Genomic DNA, 19,817 nt, shown 5'->3' with positions numbered 1-19,817 from the left:
TTCCACATTCTTAAACTCTGTTTCTCTTCTTCTTACTCTTCCATTCCAAGCATCGGAAGCTTCTTCCTTATATAATCTTGGAGCATCAGCTTTTCTTTTAAAGATACCAACTCTTTCTTTCAACATTCGTTCAATGGATTCACCTCCATCCAGTTCACAAGAGCAATTCTCCGAGTCATCAACACCAGAAAAAGAAGAGGTTGACAACACTAGTGGCAATGCGAATGCAAGCGGTAGTAATACAACGGACAATACAATACCTGCTATTCAGTTTGGACAGCACTTCTTTAGTGATTGGAATTCAAGTTACGACGAGCAACGGGAAGGTGATCATTTAGTGACATGCCCCGATGGAACACAAATATTATGCGATTCTCCCGATCCCAGCACAGACTTGCGACCACCTTCTTATGCTGAGAAAGACGAAGCGAGTCGTAGCACTAGTGATCAGCAAGTTGTATTATCAACACAGCCATCAAAGCAAAAGGATGACGAAGGAAATAATGGTTCCGATAGCACTGATATGAAAAAGGCAGTGAAAAGAGACAAGAGTTCTACAGTAGCTTCCACTAGCAGAACCAAACATAAGAAATCCGTCACGACGAAACCACGACGGATTATTGGCAATTATACGTTAGTGAGTACTATTGGATCTGGGTCAATGGGAAAAGTTCGTTTAGCAATACACAACCATAACGGAAATAAGGTTTGTTCTGTCAATAGCGATGATGTAGTGTCGAAACTTCTATGTATATTTAACGATTTTGTCTAAAAATAGCTTGCAGTCAAAATTGTGCCTACTAACTTGATGGATAGCAAACAGAAAGAGCAGCAAAGTCATGAAGACCACCATCGTCAAATTAGAACAGTACGAGAAGCCAACATCATGATGCTATTGCATCATCCATTTATTGTCAGTTTAAAAGAGATGATACTACTGGAACCATACTATTATTTATTCATGGAATATGTGAATGGGGGTCAGCTATTGGACTATATCATTGCACATGGAAAATTGAAGGAAAAGCAAGCCAGAAGGTTTGCACGGCAGATTCTAAGTGCATTGGATTATTGTCATAGAAACTCGATTGTTCACAGAGATTTGAAGATTGAAAACATTCTGATTTCGCAGTCTGGCAATATTAAAATTATCGACTTCGGATTGTCTAATTTATTTTCCCCAAGGAGCTCTTTGAACACATTCTGCGGATCACTTTATTTTGCAGCACCAGAGTTACTGAATGCCAAAGCTTATACCGGTCCGGAAGTGGATGTGTGGAGTTTTGGTGTCGTTGTCTATGTCTTGGTATGTGGAAAAGTACCCTTCGATGATCAAAATATGCCAGCTTTACATGAAAAGATCAAAAGAGGCGTAGTAGACTACCCATCTCATTTGAGTACAGGTAAATTAACCCATTCCTATTATCGCTTTATCGCAGATACTTACTATTTATATGTATATCAGATTGTAAAAGTATTTTATCCAGAATGCTGGTCACCAATTCAACGCATCGTGCTACAGTATCCGAACTAATGATCCACCCTTGGATGAATAAAGGATATGATGGACCTGTGAACAATTATGTTCCAGAAAGACTACCGCTCACTTTGCCCATCGACATGAATGTTGTGCGAGGTATGACAGAAGGATTTGGCTTTGGTACTGAAGAAGAAATCAAACAGCAATTGGAAGATATTATAACGTCTGATGAATATCAGAAAGCAGCACAGACATTGATGGAAAGGACAGCAGAAGTACAAAGATTGCATCGACATAACAGTCATCATATGGACAGCAGCAGCCATGCTAATGGCAACGGTCATCACCATCGACCACGATTCTTTTCGTCGACTTCATCGTTTCTTAATGGCAGTAGTAGCGCAAACAGTACAAATCACAATAGTAAGGCACCGATGACTCTGCCCAACGATGATCCGCAATCCATCCCAGCTGCCTATCACCCACTTGTATCCATCTACTATCTGGTCAAAGAGCGAATGGAAAGAGAACATAGGATTGCTGAATCGAACAACCCTGATACCGATTTAACATGCTATTTTGATGTGAACAAAGACAGTATGAATGGCAAGCAAACCACCAAAGATAGTTCAGTCGACTCCAAACCTTCATTTTTACGTATTCCCAACATTACTCTACCAGAAAGTATTCATCCCACCATTAAGGCGACCAACTTTGATACCGAAGCCATCTATCATGGCAACAATGGCAAAACACCCCAGTATCTACCCGTAGAAGATAATAACGAAGAACACAGCATTCATGAAAAACTTCATATGCTGGAAAATGGCCTCAGCCGTCTATTTTCGAGATCTTCTGGTAAAAGTTCGCATCGTCGACCATCAGCTACCACCAATGGAGAATCGTCTGTAAACGACGCTCATACGAATGTTGATGATGATATGTTGAATGCGCATACAATGTTCGAACGTCGCAGTTCTAGTAAAGACGCGGGTTCTACGAACAATAATCATACCACAATGTTTCGACGTATCAGCCAAGCCCTTTCACGCACTTCAACCAATGACAGTGCAAAATCAAGGCGACGAAAGTCTGCCGCCTCCACTCATTATTATTCCGATAAGCAGAACCCATCTGCTGCTGTTGCTGCTGCTGCTGATGATGATTTTGATAACCATTATCCAGAGCCTCCACTTTCTCCACCTGCACCCGTTACAACTTCTACATCCACGCCTATACCCATACCGTCCACATCTCATTATCGCTATTACAACGAGGACAACAACAGCATAATTGATAAAAGCAGTATCGGGGAAAAGTCACCACAAATATCCACTTCTTATGCACTATCACCGCCATTATCGGGCTCCTCTCGTTTCCCTAATTCCTTGATATCACCACCCATTTCTTCTGTTCATAAGTCCGTTAATCTAAAAGACGAGGAGGAGGACGATGATGTGGCTATTGCTACTGCGGCAGCAGCGGCGGCAGCGGCAGCGGCAGCATTTAGTTTACAATCCAATAACAAGAAGGGTAAATTTAGTCGTATGTTCCCCCGAAGAATGACAGTCGGCGGTAATACATCCGTTAATGCCCAAAACCATGCCAATTTCATTAAAGCGCAACAGGAACAACAACATATTCCCAAAAATCATCATCATCAGCATCTCAATTCGACGAACCGCACTCATGATAGAAAGCATACCGATAAGGACGACAATAGTGACTTGGGCGTATCCTCCCAGCAGTGCCATCTACGTCAACAACCCAGCCCCACAACTTCAAGCTCATCTTCCTCTTCTTCCTCCTCACCACCTCCTACAAGGCAGACTACCACTGCGACAACTACCAAAAATGGCATGGCAGACGAAAGTATAAAGCCTGTTTTCTTGAAGGGTTTGTTTTCAGTCACTACTACCTCTACAAAGCATCCCTCTGTTATCCGAGCAGATCTCATACGTGTTTTAGAGCGACTAGGTGTGAAATGGCGCGAAACGAAAGGCAAGTTTGAATGCGTACACATGCCTAGTATTGACATGAATCATGTGGCTTTTTCTCAGCAGCAACAACAGCAACAAGGACAATACATGCCGATGACTTCAATGGCCAATGAAGAAGCGCCATCTTATCAGCAAGCTGAAGAAGATATGACTTATGGCAAGACAAACAATGGCATTGCGCCATTACCCGATTTGGTGATGCGATTTGAGATATATATTGTAAAAGTACCTTGGTTATTGGGTATGCATGGATTGCAATTTAGAAGAGTAGGAGGAGATTCATGGCAGTATAAGAATATGTGTAGTAAAATTCTGGCAGAGTTGAAACTGTAGTAGCTGTACTTCCGTACAATAGAGGAATTTACGCCGGTCGTCTTAATATTTTCTTTTATATTGTATATCATAATTCCATTTTTATTTTATTTTTTTATCATTTTCTAATACTTGATCTTTATTATCTTTTATTTAGTTTTGTTTCCTTTCTTGTATATAGCTTCTTTATCATTTTTTGCTAATTTCAATGTTCTATACGTAATTGTATTTTTAGCTCACTCCTTGACAACTAAACATTGAACTTAATTTATATGGCAAACACACGAATAGTTTCAATAGTGTACCCGTGTATTTTTCCACTTAACATTTTATTAACAAATGAAAAGATGCCTGAGAAAGCTGTTGCCTCCAGCTAGAAGGTCGTTCTCTTCCTTTTACATCTAACCAAATCGAATAACACAGGTGAAATATGAAATTTACTCAGGGGCACAAACGAGCAAGTCTAGTTCTTGCAAAAAGTCAATTTGATGGCATCATCAAAATAATCAGTTATGCGTTGGTTGTCCATCAAATAGTTGGCTTGTGTCCTGAATACAGTTTTCAGCGACTTCCTCTCAAAATACCATCTCAACTTTGTTGTTCCTGAATATTTTAGATAGAATATCCAAATTTTGACAGATGGCCTGTGTCAGATTTATTACATTAAATGTGTGCACCCTAAGTTGTCCAGTCAATTTATAAAAATAGTGAAGCTCACAGCAGGTGTTTGTGGCATTACTGAGCAGAACAAGATGCATATAACAATTGTTGATGACGGTTTGACCGGTCCGTATATCAAAACAAACCGTAAAATTTATGAAAGTTAAAAAATTACAAGGAGCAAGAGCAATCATATCTCTCTATTACGAATCAATACAAGCAGAACCTCAGAAAATTACGAAATAACTTCCTCCTTTTGTTCAATAAATAATACCATTGTTCCACTTTTTTAGACACGCAAAAGATGTAAGAAATCTGATAACTATTGTTAGATTAGAATAGTATGTTGAATGCTTTAAAAATCTCAGCTTAAAACAGTTGCAACAACTTGTTGAACCGTGCAGAGGTAATTACAAATTTTCGACAATGACTTTTCCATATCTGAATATTTTCAAAGTATTTAAAGTTGCTGTCAAGATGTTGACCAATAAAATAAAAAGCGTTAATGAAAAAAGACGCTTTGATCCATCGTATCGACAAGAGAAAAAGCTAATATATCTGTATCCGAATGGTCTTTTTGACACTTAATTTTACAACTCAGCATTTTTCTTTTACTCGTTACTGCAATACTGTCGTTCATCTTGTTTCCCAAAGCATCAGCTTTTCCCATCTACTACAGTAATAACTATAAAAATGGACACAGAATCTATTTTATTTGGCATCCGTAATCTGTTTGCAGTCGGAAATTATCAAACTGTCATTAACGAAGTCAGTTCCACCAACGGACTCATTACACCTGAGGCCAAATTAGAAGCCAAAGCTTTCTTATATCGTTCCTACGTAGCTCAAGGCAAATACAATCTTGTTATCAATGACATCAAAAACGACGATGAAGCACCATTACAAGCTATCAAGTTATTGTCTCAATATATGGCTGACAAACAAAGAAACAACAACGTGGATGCTGAAGGCTATTTACAGAAAGCTAATGCCTTGTTAGAAGAAGGTGCCAATCGCATCAATTCAACTGTTCAAGTTACGTTAGCCACTCTGATGGTACAGGCTGGGAAATATGAGGAGGCTTTGAGAACACTTCACTCACGTCAAAAGAAATTAGAATGGTAAGCCATACAAATAAAATGTAAGGAAACAAGCTATGCAATTGTTATTGATATTTGAAACTTTACCGTGTGTGCATCATACTATAGCTCTGCTTTGGCAACTCAGATCTATCTTTTGATGGATCGTTTAGACTTGGCAAGAAACGAAGTAGCCAGTTGCAAATCTTGGGCAGAAGATGCGTTATTACTGCAAATGATGGAAGCTTGGGTTGATTTACGTGTTGTAAGGCTTTCATCAATAATGAAGTAGTATGATGTACGCCATACAGATGTTGAACTGAATGGAATCCTTTTACTCTTTTTTTTTTGTAAAATCCAGGGCGGTGAGAAGTATCAAGAAGCATTTTATATCTATGAAGAGTTTGGCCAATCATCTTCTTCTCAGACTGTCAATGTATTGAACGGACAAGCAGCTGCCAACCTTGCATTAGGAAGATATCCCGAAGCAGAGAGTTTATTATTAGAGGCTCAAAATAAGGTATAAATTTGTATAAAAGCAGCAGATATGATTGTTTCTTTCAAAAAGTAAGAGGAAGTGGTCTGATAAAGCTGTATGATACCTATAGGACTCTGATAATCCGGATACACTCATCAATTTGATTGCATGCGCCACTTTATCAGGAAAACCTCAAGAAGTTGTTAACCGTTATGTTAGGTATGTTGCAAGAATAGAACAGAAACGTTAATAATAATAATACTAACATGTCCTTTTCTTCTTTTGTAGTCAATTGAGAGAATGTGCTCCTAATCATTCTTATTTACAAGACCTTGATATGAAGTCCAGCTTATTTGATCATTGTGCATCTCGTTATTCTTTAGTAGATACAGCTTGATTACATTAATAAATTGCCATATGCACTATTTGAAACGTACAAGTATCTTAAAAGTTGTATTCTTGATTTGATTGGCTGCCTGTACCTTTTTGCTTTTCTTATAATTTTGCTGTTTGCATTGGGAAATACACACACAACGACGTTTCTTCATCTTGCAAAAAGAGTCAAGATGGGAGCAGGTTCATCAAAGCATAAGATTACTTCACAGGATAGGGCCATTTTAGACCTAAAAGTGCAGCGTGATAAACTGAAAAGATACCAAAAGAAGGTAAAACAGCAATTGCTCACCTAACTAAACCAAGGCTAAGCATGTCGGATGCAATAAAGCTAATGCCATTCGTAACATGTGTCTAGCTTAATGTCGTGATTGAGAGGGAAGTGCAAGCGGCAAAGCAGGCTTTAGCGCAAGGAAACAAATCAAAGGCGCTGTTAGCTTTAAAAAAGAAGAAATACCAAGTACAACTGCTAGAGAAAACTGATCAACAATTGTTAAACTTGGAAGACTTGGTAAGGGTTCAGTTTAAAAAGTTGAAGTAGTCACTCTTTTTTCTATTTCTTTTTTTTTTTTTGTTTTTAACTTTAATATCTGTATAGACACAATCTATAGAATATGCCTTAGTAGAGAAACAAGTATTGGAAGGGTTAAAGAACGGCAACCAAGTCTTAAATGAGATTCATAAAGAAACCTCAATTGAGGCAGTTGAAAAATTATTGGATGATACAGCAGATGCCATTGCTTATCAAAATGTAAAATGATTTGTACTATTGAAGACTATGGTTAGAGAATTTGACCTAAACTATTCGTGGTTATTAGGAAATTGACGAAATGCTAAGTGGTGTTATAAGTGCGGAGGCGGAGGAAGAGATTTTGGAAGAATTGGATAAACTCAGAGAGGAAGAGGTTTGTTTAAACTATTCGATTTTTGTACTAATTATACAAATATGGAAAAAATAACCTAGATTTTGCTTTTTAATTTTCTATCGTCGCACGTATCCGTTTATGCCCCTTGCACAACGTCGAAACTTTATCTATGGTTTTTTCCCAATTTTCTGGTCAATTTTTGACAGTTGAATGCAGAGCTGCCTTCTGTACCTGACAATAAGTTACCTGTCAAACCTATTGAAGACAAATTGCCAAATGTGCCTACACATATACCTTCCTCTGCGGCAGAAGAAGATCAGTTAGAAAACAGACAAGGTAAATGGAACTGTTTAGGTGCCGCCATTTTGTGACTAACCGTGAGTACGTTTGCGTGCAAAAGAATGGTTCTGATTTTTTTTTTTTTTTAACAGCCGTGAAATCCAGCAAACAAAAACAGGCTATGCTGGCTTAGACCTGCAATTTAAGCCAGGTCGAAAATGAGGGGTGGGGAATAAATGAAAACCCGCCCTGGAATGAGTCCGAGAGCTGATACTGCCAAGTGAATGGATAAACGATTACAGAGGCTGTCAAAATTTTTTTTGCTCCCCTATAAATAAAATGGTATAGTTGATATTTAATTGCCTTCTTCTTTTCATCTGTTTGCATTCTCTTTTCTTGTTCCAATCTTTCACTTCGCTCCTTCACATACCATATCTCGATATCTTTTCTGGCAGACTGTGTAGAAAATTGTTGAATTTCAAGCAGCCATAACTTTTCATGACATCGAAAGAAAACGATAAAATTCAAGGCTATAACCTTGATGTCACTACAGAAGTTGACTTTGGACCAAACGACGTTGAAAAAGTCGAAAAAGAAGCCTCTCAGTTGCGTCGTGTTTCTGAACGCATCCCTCTTGCAGCTTGGTTTATTCTAATTAACGAATTTTGGTAAGCTATTTCACTCGTCATATGCTGACTTTTTTGAGGAGCACATCACTAATATATTCATCGTAATTTTTACTAATAGTGAAAGGTAAAACTCATCTATATTATTGTCCACCATTGCTCGTTTTCCAAAAGCGGCAATACTGATTCATGAATTTTTCCACAGTACTTACACTAAAAATTTTTTCTTCTTTGGTCACGTCTTACAGATTTGCATACTATGGTGGTTCCACACCTTTCCAGAACTATGTTCAGGTACTTTTTTATTATTCTATCATGATGATATGCCAATTACACGTCAGTTAGTTAATCCTCTCCTTTTATTATAGTATGGTCCCCATGATGAAACTCCTGGTGCTTTGGGTCGAGGCCAGGCCACTGCCACTGCCTTGCAAAATTTCTTCACTTTTTTCTGCTATTTTACTCCTATGTTGGGCGCTATTATTGCAGATCAATATATTGGCCGTTATAAAACAATCATCATCTTTTCCATCGTTTATATGTTTGGTTTTCTTATCCTTACCACTACATCTATTCCTGCAGCTCAGGCTAAAGGGGCTAGTTTCCCCGGTTATATCGTCTCCCTTATTGTCATTGGCCGTAAGTACTTTTTTTTTCACCTTATCTTCTGCCAAGGATATGAACTCATCAGCATCTTTTATTTTTTTTCTTTTCTTCTTCATATTTTAGTTGGTACTGGTGGTATCAAAGGTATTGTTTCCCCTCTTTGTGCCGATCAATACAGAAGGACTGAGAACTACATTAAAGAACTCAAGTCTGGCGAACGTGTTCTTGTTGACTTTGATCTCAGCATCCAGCATTTATATAATTGGTAAGGCTCTCTTTTTGGTTCTCTGTACAACGGCCTTTTATTGACAATCTCTTATAAAATTTGGTTTTTTTTTTAGGTTTTACTGGGCTATCAACGTTGGCTCTTTGTTAGGTGGTATTATCTGTCCCATTCTTGAACTTCGCGTGGGATTTTACGCGGCTTTTGTATTACCTACCGTGATTTTCTTCATTGCTATCATTGTCTTTATTGGCGGTTCTAAAACCTATTATAAGCCTGGCCCCACTGACTCCGTCATTGCCAAAGCTTGGCAAATTGTCAAATTTGCCTATAAGCGATCGCGTTTGCCCGAAAACAAAGAAGCTCGCAAGAACTGTAAGGATGTACTTGATTTTGCCAAGCGTGACTCTGGTATTCCCGCTGCAATTGAGTGGACACCTGAAGCTTACAGTGTTGCCACTTGGGATGATACTTTTGTGGATGAATTGAAGCAAGCTGTCATGGCTTGTAAAATCTTTGTTCCTCTTTCCATTTACTGGGTCTGTTACAATCAATTGTCCAACAACTTACTTTCTCAAGCAAGTACCATGTATCGTCCTGAAGGATTTCCAAATGATATTATGAACAACTTTGATCCTATCGCTTTGATTGTTTTCATCCCTATTACCGATGGTTTCCTGTATCCATTATTACGTCGCTTGAAGATCAATTTCGCTATTCAAAAGCGTATTACTGCTGGTTTCATTTTCGGTGCTTTGGCTATGGTTTACGCAGCCGTTGTTCAGCATTACATTTATATCGATCCTCTTTTTGCCGAATCAGGAGGAAGAACTTCACATGTCTCTGTATTCTTACAAATTCCTTGTTACTTTTTAATCGCTTTCTCTGAAATCTTCGCATCTATTTCCTCCAACGAATACGCCTATACACACGCTCCCAAGTCCATGAAGTCACTTGTATCTGCGCTCTCCTTGTGGCCTAGCTGTGTCGCTGCTTTGATTTCTTTGGCTATATCACCTTCATCTCATGATCCTAATATGGTCTGGGTATACACAGGTGTTGCTGTTGCTGCTTTCATTACTGGTATCATTTACTATTGGATGTTTAGAAGCTATGACATTATTGATGAACAAGCTAAATTGAAGAAGTTTTTGGAGCAAGAACAGTTCGAAAGCAACATTGATCTGGACGAAACTAATGTTGCTCATAGTGTGTCTGATGAAAAAACCAACTTGTGATAATTCAGTCACAGAGCACTCTCATCAATAAATGCAACACTTTGTAGCGTCTTGTTCACTCATCAATTGGAACACTGCTATATCAACTTGTCCTTAACTTTTCTTTTTTATTTATCTTTTGTATTTTACTATATACTTAGATGTATATAATCTGTTTATATTGTATACCATAGCCTCTTTTTTTTTTCTCTTTTTGTAAATAAATAATAACCGATATCTCAAATTATTCATTCGTCATTATTTAATCTTGAAAATACTACGAGAGGACAGAATTGCTCTCTAGTAATTCCCTTGTTCTTGTTCATATTGCTCTTGATGATTCTTTATGATTGTCATATACATGTCGGCAGGGTACTCACTGCCTCTAATTTGAAAGGTATAACAGGCTGCTCGTAATAATATGAGTAATGTATGTTAATTTATCTTGTGCCAAAGGAGCAAGTAAAACAAGAGCAAAAAAGAAACTGGTGTACCTTGTTCTACTTTTTTTATGCTTTGCTTTAGCGTGTTTAACTTCTTGTTCAGTTGTGGTAGGTAGGTTGAGGCGATGAGATCAAAATCTACGTTGTATATGGCTTTTTTAATGATATCATAACTCATTCATATCTGATACGCATGATATCCAGATCTTTACCTTGATCGAGTTTTCGTAATGTTCGACAAATGTGTAGCGCTTTATCATATTTTCCTGAGGACACTAGGTGTATAGCGTACCTCATTAGCTCGCCTGTAAGGTCGGCTAAACCGCACATCTGATAATATGCAATTAGAATTAGCTACATTAATTCAGATGGTACAGTTACAAATGTTTACTAACATAATCTTCAGCTGTAATATGTAACCACTAATATGCATCGCAAAATACTTGCTTTAGTTGAATAATTTTGTTAACAGAACTTTCTGGTAGTTCCTACCGCTTTCCCTTCTTCGTTTATGAAGTGGCCTTCTACTTCTGGTTTCGTGATTATTTCATCCGTTTGTAAGAAATGGTAAAATGCCAGTGCCTCAATCTATCCGTTGGTATTACACATATATGAGATATAATGCTGCTTGTATATTTTTCTCGAAGGATTACTTACAAACTCTTCAATTCCACCAGAAAAACTTCTTGAATACCTATCGCATTATAACACGTCTTAATGATTAGAGTTACAGCACATACTACTCTTAATACATAATGCCTTCTTCAACCTGTAATAATCCCTTCCTTGTATATCCTCTGCTAGCTTTTTGAATAGAATAATAATATCTTTCTTTCTATCCTCTGTTTCACTGAACTTCTTTGTATTGTCTTTATACGATTTTGCCTGTGCCACTCTATACAATTTTGTTCACCAAAAAGTACATATTGCTTTTGTCTTAAATTTAAGCTTCTAGCTACCTGTGCAAAGCAAATATCATTTTTTTACTCTGTGACGTGATGTCTCTGTAGAATGAAGTCGTTAATGTCAATTGTCACTGGTCGATTGCCGAAGATCAAGTACGATTATAATGTCGAACCTGGATAATTTGATGATCCTTTCGCGTCTATCATACTTTTTATAAAATATGAGTTCCTCAAGCCTTTGTCAACCAACTAGCTCAGCTGTACCTGTATGTCCAAAATGTCTCTGCATTCCCTGAAAAAAACTTGTGTGTTCATTTCGAATTTCTCAATTTAGCTTGGTTTTAGAAAAAGGTTTAAATGATTTACAAAGAATAAATTTTATTTCATGCAGAACTCTAACAATTTTTTTGCTTGACAAGCATTCAGGACGAAAATAATAGGCGTAATTTCTACAACTAAATGTCAATCACTTCACTATCACAAGCAGAGCATCTGGGCACTTCCATAAACTCAAAGAAGTCGGGTTTTTTCAAAGGAGGCAATTTGCCAACAGCAGGAATATGTTTCTTGGCAATATCATTTTCCTCTTCTGCATCATCTTCGTCTTCTTCTTCTTCTTCTTCATCATCTTCGTCATCGTCGTCTTCTCCTCTAGCATTACCTTCATCATCTGTATTTGTCCATTGGAAACCGTTCTCACTCACAGGACTGATACCGTTCATCATTAGTTTCACCTGAGCAGCATCCAGGGCTGAACGACCTAAGGTCAGGTCCTCTTCATGATGGTTTCTCATGTCATGATACTGCTTCCACATAGTTTCTAAATGTTCTTCATATTCCGATCGTAGACGTCGAATAGTGAGCTCCAGATCACGATTTTCACGTTCAAGAATGGCTCGATCAGATTCTGTGCTGAGCTGTCTCTCTCGTTGTGCGGAAAGCTCAGTACGGATGGTATTGAATGCTTGCAATTGACGATCTACTTGATTTTTTAATTCAGTTACTTCTGGGGTATCTGCCACCTTGGCTTCCAGTTCTCTCACTTTTTCACGTAGTTCCCTGATTCTTGTTTCGCTTTCATTAGGACTTAAATTTTTGTCTAAATTATCTTCAATGGCATTCTTCTTGGTCCTTTCTAATTCAGCTTGTAATTGCGAGGCACGCTCATCCTTCTTTGTTGATTCCTCCTGTAACTTATTCAATTGTTCCTCCATATCATTATGTTTACTGATTTCTCGTTTGAGTTCCTCTAGCTTGCGGTCACGAGTTTGCACTTGTCGTTGAAGTTCAGCCAATTGTACTTCTAAATTCCTGTCATTTACAGATCTCGTCTTGTTGGTATCATTAATATTGTTCTTATTCTCACTGTTATCTTCCAGTACAGCGACTTTTTGACGGTATTCTTCTAGCTCCTTCTCTTTTTGCTTTAGCTTCTTCTCAGACTTTTTGAGAACAGAGTTTTGGTCTTGGAAAAACTGCACTTGACCTCTGAGTTTCTTGGCCTCTTTATCACGTTTGGCCAATTCTGCTTGAAGTTCCTCGATTTTTTTGTGTTGTTCGTTACTATCACCGTTGTTAACACTGTTATTCTCTTGAGTTTCACGGGAACTGGATGCTTCATCAGTTGTAGCATCATTATTAGTCTTCAGTTTGCTTAACTCTTCATTGCTCTTCTTCAATAAGTCCTCTAATTCCGTGATACGAGTTATCAATTTATTTGACTTGTCGGCATGTGTAGTTTGAGCCTTTTCATTAGCAGCGCTTTCTTCCGCCAACCTGGCTTTAAGATCGTCTACTTCCTTTGAATGATTATCTGTTAAGGTTGCAATTTCTTGTTCATGATTAGTAACTATTTCAGTTTTATTCTTTTCAGCCGCTTCAAGTTTTTGTTGAAGTTGTTCGTGATCTTGAGTAAGATCGTCCAACTTCTTCTTGGTATCACTGAGCTTCTCCTCGAGCTGTTCGAGAGTCTGAAGCTTTTCTTCAAGATCAAGTCGTGTATCTCTTTCTTCGGCAGCTTTTGCTTTTATATCTCCTAGTACTTCCTCGTATTCAGCAATCTTTGTCCTCTGTTGATCGGCAAGTTCTTGCATTTCAGATAGCTGTGACTGTAATGAAGTAAGATCTTTAAGTTGTTCCTGAAGTTTGTCGAATTCTATAGTTTGTGTTCTCAACTTGTCGTTCAAAGCTTCCAGTTGCTGGCGAAGTTCGTTCGCCTGCTTCTGTTCCTTTTTCAAGGCTTCTTCAGATCGCATCTTATGTTCTTGAACTTCCTCGACGTACTGTTCTTGCTCTTTCTTTTGTTTAAGAAGTGCATCTGAATTATCAGCCAGTTCTTTATTACGTTGTTCAATTTCCTCCCTGAGCTTCTCCAATTCTTGGTTCGCAGTTTCCAGTCGAGATTCCAGATCGCTTTTAGACTTCTCCGTATTTGTTAAGTTTTTACCACGAGTTTCGCATTCTTTCTTTTTTTCTGTTAATGCTTCTTTGGTAGTTTTGAGCTCATCTGAATCACGCTTCAAAGAGGGGAACAGGGCTTGTAACTCTTTTAATTCTTCCTGGTGTTTAGCTAAGCTGTCTTCCAATTGCTTTAATTCATCTCTCTTGGCGTTGAGCTCATCCTTCGCCTTTTCAGCTTCGTCTCTAATGGCAAGGAATTCTTTTTCCTTCTCGCTTAATTGATCATTAGAATTTTTTAGGTCTTCCAATACTTGTTTAGCATCTTCCAATTCCTTTGTCTTCTTACTAAGTTCGTCTTCTAAACCCATAATATTTTTCTGATGATGTTCAATTTCTGATGTCTTCTTTTCTAACTCTTCTTTGATGCCTTCTTCTCTGCTCACTGAACGTTGCTTTAGTTCTGCTAAATCTTTCTTCAGTTTATCTTGATCTTTAAAGAAATTGGCTTCCTTAAGTTTGAATTGTTTTTCAAGGTTTTCGAGGTCTTGCTTGAGCTTAGTCAATTCTGTATCTTTCGATTTAATAATGTTGGTTGAAGAGTTTTCCTTATCCTTGAGCTGCTGTTCATGATCGGCCAGAGCCTTCTCGGCTTTTTCTCTTGTGTCTTTTAATTCGCTATCCTTGGCGTTCAGGCGGTCCTCAACTTCAGCAATAGAAAGTTTGAGCTTGCCAATTTCATCCTCTTTGCTTTGTAATTGTTCTTGATAAGATTCTTTGTCTTTACTTAATCGTTTTTTTATCTTGTTGATTTCCTTTTCCAACGCTGATTTAGCATCAGCAGCTTCTTTTAATTTATTGGTAAGATCCTTCAACTCTTCCTTCAATTTATTGATTTCTGAGTCCTTATTGGTTACTGCAGTAGTATAAGTGTCCTGAGCACTCTTTAATTCATCTTTCAATTCAGCCAACTGCTTGTTTGATACAATCCCCACATTCTTCAGTTCTTCTTCTTTTTCTCTTGTTTTCACGTTTAATTGTTCAAGTTCCTTTTCAAGAGTTTTAATTTTGGACTCATTATATTGCAAGTGTTTTTCTTTTTGTCCCAGATCAACCTCATGCTCTTTTCTTAATTCAGCCAGCTTATCTTCAGACTCTTTTTTTAATGTATTCAATTCTGTCTCCTTTTTTTCAAGGTCTTCTTGTAAGGTCTTCTTTTCCTTTTCGAGGCTTTCCAGTTCGGTGGTTCTCTTCTTTAATTCCTCTCTATTGGATTTGTTTTGTTCGTCAAAATCTCTTTTCAACTTGGTAATCTCTTTCTTTGATTCTTTCTTCACATCTGAAAGCTCTTTATCTTTTTCGCTCAACTGCATACCAAGGTCTTCAATGTTTTGCTTAAGTTTTTCTACTTCTGCTTGCAGCTCATCAATTGCAGTTTGGTGTTCTTGCTGCTCAGTCTGTAATTGGTTATTCAAGATGTTTTCTTTCTTAGTCCATTCCTTTACAGCATCTGCTAGATCATTCTTTTTAGTTTCAAGCTGCTCCTTCACATCGCTAATTTCTTTTCGTAGGCTCCCTATTTCATCATCTTTCTTCTTTGAAGCATCCTTATGACGTTGAGCTTGGTTATCTAATTGCTTTTGGATATTCGCAGTTTTTTCGTCTGATGTTTGCTTCAATTCTGAGAGTTCTTTATCTTTATTACTTAGTTTATCATTCAATCCTGCAATTTCTTGTTTGAGTTTCTCGAGTGACTCAGTTTTCAGCTGCTCATGTTCGTGAAGCTTATTCTTCAAGTCTGCTGCAGTTTGTTCGTGTATTTTAGCTTTTTCAAGTGATTGTTCTTTCTGTTGTAGTTGTTCCTGCAAATTTTTGATCTCCTTTTCGTATCTTTTCATATCAGAGTCACCTTTCTTACGTTCTTCGTCATGCTGCTTTTGCAGCTCAGCAATCTGCTTCTTCAAGCTTTCAGCTTCATTAGCTAATTCTTCCTTGATCTGAGAAAACTCGTCTTCCTTATCCTTCAGCGTCTTTTTAGCGGTCTCTAACTCGACTTTTAGTTCACCTATCTGTTCAGTTTTTTGCTTTTCATCTCTCAGCTGATTTTCAAGATCAGTTTTTTCTTTTGTTGCCTGTTCTTGTAACCTAGTGAGGTCTTCCTCCTTACTATTCAATTGTGTCCTGGCTTGATCAATATCCTTTTTCAGCTGATCAATTTCTTGAGCCTTCTCTTTAAGAGTTTTGTTACTGGACCGCTCCTGAATATCTAATGTTTTCTTGATATCGGCAAGTCTTTCCTCGGACTCTTCTTGAGCTTTTTTTAACCTGACTTCCTTCTCTGTCGCTTGCTTTTGCAAGTCATCGATCTTTGACTTCATGCTATCAATTTCGATACCTAATTTTCTGGTTTTTTCATTTGCTTCAGCAAGTGCTACGTTCTTTTCCTTTAATTGCTCTTCCAGCTTCTTATTCTTATCTTCTAATTCTTCGAGTTCTTTCTGAAGTGATTCTAACTGACTTTTGGCTTCCATTAAAGAAGTACCACGTTCTTTATAAGAAGCTTCTAGCTCATCAAGCTTTTGTTGGAGCTGTTTGGAGGCGTCCTGCTCACATTTTAAAGTCCTTTCCAGTTTTTCAAGCTGATTATTGACGTCTGAAGAATTCTCTTCGTCGTTATTCTTACGCAGATGCATTAGTTGGTTTGATAACTGCTCGACCTTTGCGCGCTCTGTTTTCAACTGGTCTTTTAGGCTTGAAAGATCTTTCTCGAACAAGGCTGATTTCTCATCGCTGTCGTTGCTAAGTTTTTGTAACTTGTCAATCTTCGACTGCAGCACATCGGATTTCTTCTCTTGAGCCTGTAGACTCTCCTTTGCAGTATTCAAAAGCTTTCTTACGTCGCTGTTGACGGACGACTATTAACAGGCAATCAAAAGTCATTAGAACACGTTGGAAAACCTTTAAGATTGGAAAGGATCGATGACAGGCTCGCTGTTCATCTGTACCTTTTCTCCCTTAGCCAGGTTACTTGAGTCTTCCATATTTTGAAAATTACTGCTAGGACTCTACTAACTAAATAAGAGGTACGGCTTGCAGGTTTGTAAAGGTTCAAGCTGAAACCTGCATTTTCTCAACTTTTGCTCAAAAGTAGTGTTGGCGAAATGGCCCAAATTTGGCATCTTTATTCATGTTCAGATTGAATTTCTATAGACTTTCCGCTCAACTTTTTGCATTAAAAAATTTCCCTGTTGCCATAATTGGGCACATTCACGTACAACAACAGTGATTGGTATCAATTGCCTAATGGTGAAGAAACTGTGGTATATGCCTTATTCAGCGGTCATAATGATTGTGAAAAAAAGATAAATGATAAAATAACTATACACCAAAGTTTAGTAATAAAGCGGAAGCAAATGAAATAGAATAAGATGCCTAAAATAGGATCGTGAAACTACTTTTATTGTCTTCGGTCTCTCTTCAAAATACGAGTAAAAGAAGATCTACTGTATTGATCGCTGTCTAATTGAAAGAAAAGAAAAAAAAAAAAAAAAAAAAGATTCATACCTTTAGCCGCATAGAAATGACATCGTCAAATGGAAGGACTTACTATTATACTTATATAAGATAGTACGTCAATTTCGTATAGGGTTGGGAATGTGTTCATTTTCATCATATTTTAACCAATTTTATCAAATAATGATCTCTGCCGTCATATATTTTTTTGTGGTTTCATTCTCATTGATAGCAATGATATTTAGCTACCTCATTTTTATAATTTAAAAAACTTGCACAGAACATTAGGTTCCTGTATAAGATGTACAAGCTCTTACAATAGACATAGATAAAAAGCCGATTGATGAGGTTGATTATTCAGTGAAAAACGAAATTGTATATTGTATATGCTCAGGACATATAAAAGACACATTATTTTAACACGTTTTCAAATTGAAATTACAGACAGGCAAAATTCATGGAGAAGAAAAGCAAATCGGTCCAGTCAGTATGCACAAAGCAAAAGTAAAATACTGTCGAAGGAACAGCGGATGAGATCAATGAGGCACAACGAATAACAGCAGGATAATCACTAATACCGATGGCTTAAGTTGAGAGCAATACAGTCAGTTTATTTTACGGCATAATTGAAAATTGAGTATTTAGTAATCACCAATTCTTGTCTACAATAATATCATGAAACTATTATTGAAAACGATAATACAGAGAAGCTAATCAGAGGTCAATGATCAACGCATCTGAAGAATAGTTCTGTAAAATGCAAATGGCTCGTCCTCGCGAATTATATGGATGCTTGATCCTTTTTATGTGTTTATTCTTGTAAAATGCAATCTACAAAAAGCAATTTGTCTATTTTTTATAGAGAATGATATAAAGTGGAAATAGACAGTTATTAGCGCTTTCCAGTATTGCTTTTAGACACACTAAAATCAACATACCAGCGGAAATTATAACGTTTCAGATCAATATTGTGTGAGCTTTAGTGATAGGTTTTTCTGCTACACTGATAGAAGTCGTCACTCCTTTTCGTCAACGCAACCATTTACTTCAGGTACACTATTATAAAGAGTCGACGTGAAGTAAAACAACATAATCCAATTGCTTCGTCTTTACAGCAAAATTCAGTATAAGTAGATTGTTTGTTTTTCTCTTTCATTTGCATTATTCATACAAAAAAAAAGGTGTTGATGTTCTAGCCTACTCTCTAGGAGAGTAGTTGCTCAGACAACCTCCACGAGGAGCGACAACAATATGGCCGCCCATGGGGCTGATTGGCGCGATAGCCATCACCTACCAACCTCGAGACCCGATACGTACCCATTCGGCTATCTGCGGTGACAACCAGCATTACACATGAATAGAAGGGCCATCATTGAACAATAGGACTACTAGTCCATCTAAACAGAGGAAACCAGTTTAGAAATCAAAGCTGCTGCAATATTTGTGCTGAGCTGATTTCCTGGGTAAAGAAAAAGAAAAGCGGAAATGCAGAAAACTGAACGCCTTTATACACTTTTTGAAAAGCATTTAACCTCCTTTAAATAGCTGCTTTATAACCCAATAGAAGTCATATTACTTTATCTTCTATTGAAAGACTGCTCTTTCGTCCAATCGAAATACACCTGCAGCTAAAGAATTTACTTACAGCAATGGATTTTTTGAATCCTCAATGCCCAAGAGTAAAGATATCTGCTTAATAAAAGTACCTTTCAAACTGGGAGCACCAATCCTACCAGTTATCAGTGAAATCTTCCAGCAAGCTTAAGGTATCACCCTTCCTGAATATCATTTTTGTTTATGGTATATTTGACAGTTGGAGAAAGATTATGGGTTGCGTTGTCACTTTCTCAATTGGGAATCTATAACATGCACCTGGTTTTACACACATTCAACACAATTTTGTAACTTAAACGGGTTTATTGAATAAACCAAAGCTAGTTCTCAGAAAAGTGATTCTCATTTCCTTAAAAGTTGGCAGTACTCTTACGGTCAACGGTGGTTATTAGACAGATATCAAAAATATTTGCATTGAATTTGTGCTTTGAACCGATATAGTCCTTGACTGCCAAGAAACGCGGTACTTCGATCCAATAGAACAGAAATTGGCGCTATAGTTATCAATCAAAAATGAGTAATAGCCAATCTGTATATGCCTAGAACTGTTGTATTTAGCATTCTCTGTTCTGAATTTATCCTCTTGGTCATTTTGTGTTACTCCAGAGAACACCAACTTTCTCCTTTACTCTTAAACCATTTACGCCTCTTTCTGTCATTGATACGCGTAGAGAATAGGTCGGAATCGAGAATATCCGAATGCGCTTTTCCTCTTCAACATATCTT

At 37.5% G+C, this 19,817-nt stretch overlaps 5 protein-coding genes across 5 annotated transcripts; 4 read left to right on the top strand and 1 right to left on the bottom strand.

The window, feature by feature from the left end:
* Positions 1-133: 133 nt before the first annotated feature.
* BDF20DRAFT_839190 (uncharacterized protein) lies at positions 134-3,813 on the top strand (the record flags this gene model as incomplete). Its single annotated transcript, XM_053079246.1, has 3 exons — positions 134-706; positions 779-1,403; positions 1,466-3,813. The coding sequence occupies 3 exons, from the start codon at positions 134-136 to the stop codon at positions 3,811-3,813; spliced, it is 3,546 nt and encodes a 1,181-aa protein (XP_052932477.1).
* A 1,203-nt stretch (positions 3,814-5,016) lies between these two features.
* On the top strand, positions 5,017-6,491 carry BDF20DRAFT_153212 (coatomer epsilon subunit-domain-containing protein). The gene is made up of 5 exons (XM_053074810.1): positions 5,017-5,573; positions 5,661-5,796; positions 5,893-6,051; positions 6,140-6,228; positions 6,298-6,491. The coding sequence occupies exons 1-5, from the start codon at positions 5,146-5,148 to the stop codon at positions 6,404-6,406; spliced, it is 921 nt and encodes a 306-aa protein (XP_052932476.1). The 5' UTR covers positions 5,017-5,145; the 3' UTR covers positions 6,407-6,491.
* On the top strand, positions 6,492-7,906 carry BDF20DRAFT_894003 (Snf7-domain-containing protein). Its single transcript, XM_053082380.1, has 6 exons — positions 6,492-6,674; positions 6,761-6,913; positions 7,001-7,153; positions 7,221-7,307; positions 7,475-7,604; positions 7,700-7,906. The coding sequence occupies exons 1-6, from the start codon at positions 6,576-6,578 to the stop codon at positions 7,738-7,740; spliced, it is 663 nt and encodes a 220-aa protein (XP_052932475.1). The 5' UTR covers positions 6,492-6,575; the 3' UTR covers positions 7,741-7,906.
* A 734-nt stretch (positions 7,907-8,640) lies between these two features.
* BDF20DRAFT_907959 (POT family-domain-containing protein) lies at positions 8,641-10,240 on the top strand (the record flags this gene model as incomplete). The annotated part of the gene is made up of 3 exons (XM_053083431.1): positions 8,641-8,812; positions 8,903-9,044; positions 9,121-10,240. The coding sequence occupies 3 exons, from the start codon at positions 8,641-8,643 to the stop codon at positions 10,238-10,240; spliced, it is 1,434 nt and encodes a 477-aa protein (XP_052932474.1).
* A 182-nt stretch (positions 10,241-10,422) lies between these two features.
* BDF20DRAFT_893991 (Translin) lies at positions 10,423-11,926 on the bottom strand. Its single transcript, XM_053082379.1, has 10 exons — positions 11,832-11,926; positions 11,741-11,775; positions 11,622-11,666; positions 11,432-11,557; positions 11,320-11,356; positions 11,155-11,250; positions 11,058-11,084; positions 10,875-10,992; positions 10,714-10,800; positions 10,423-10,626 (listed from the first exon to the last, which is right to left on the bottom strand). The coding sequence occupies exons 1-10, from the start codon at positions 11,880-11,882 to the stop codon at positions 10,520-10,522; spliced, it is 729 nt and encodes a 242-aa protein (XP_052932473.1). The 5' UTR covers positions 11,883-11,926; the 3' UTR covers positions 10,423-10,519.
* Between the last annotated feature and the right edge of the window lie 7,891 nt (positions 11,927-19,817).

The sequence above is a fragment of the Mycotypha africana genome (genome assembly GCF_025528875.1).
Source record: "Mycotypha africana strain NRRL 2978 chromosome Unknown BDF20scaffold_11, whole genome shotgun sequence".
NCBI lineage: Eukaryota > Fungi > Mucoromycota > Mucoromycetes > Mucorales > Mycotyphaceae > Mycotypha > Mycotypha africana.
Note: the sequence above shows the minus strand (reverse complement) of the source record. Positions and strands in the feature narration are given on the sequence as shown.

What these genes read in the sequence shown, in the direction of transcription:
- BDF20DRAFT_893991 (XM_053082379.1), bottom strand. Translation starts at nt 11,882, where the DNA reads ATGAACACACAAGTTTTTTTCAGGGAATGCAGAGACATTTTGGACATA. An exon ending in GAGACATTTTGGACATACAG is followed by an intron (nt 11,776 to 11,831) that starts GTACAGCTGAGC and finishes TTTTATAAAAAG; the next exon opens with TATGATAGACGCGAAAGGAT. An exon ending in CTGGTGGAATTGAAGAGTTT is followed by an intron (nt 11,251 to 11,319) that starts GTAAGTAATCCT and finishes ACCAACGGATAG; the next exon opens with ATTGAGGCACTGGCATTTTA.
- BDF20DRAFT_894003 (XM_053082380.1), top strand. Translation starts at nt 6,576, where the DNA reads ATGGGAGCAGGTTCATCAAAGCATAAGATTACTTCACAGGATAGGGCC. An exon ending in TGTTAAACTTGGAAGACTTG is followed by an intron (nt 6,914 to 7,000) that starts GTAAGGGTTCAG and finishes ATATCTGTATAG; the next exon opens with ACACAATCTATAGAATATGC. An exon ending in ATAAACTCAGAGAGGAAGAG is followed by an intron (nt 7,308 to 7,474) that starts GTTTGTTTAAAC and finishes AATTTTTGACAG; the next exon opens with TTGAATGCAGAGCTGCCTTC.
- BDF20DRAFT_153212 (XM_053074810.1), top strand. Translation starts at nt 5,146, where the DNA reads ATGGACACAGAATCTATTTTATTTGGCATCCGTAATCTGTTTGCAGTC. An exon ending in CGTCAAAAGAAATTAGAATG is followed by an intron (nt 5,574 to 5,660) that starts GTAAGCCATACA and finishes ATCATACTATAG; the next exon opens with CTCTGCTTTGGCAACTCAGA. An exon ending in TATTAGAGGCTCAAAATAAG is followed by an intron (nt 6,052 to 6,139) that starts GTATAAATTTGT and finishes TGATACCTATAG; the next exon opens with GACTCTGATAATCCGGATAC.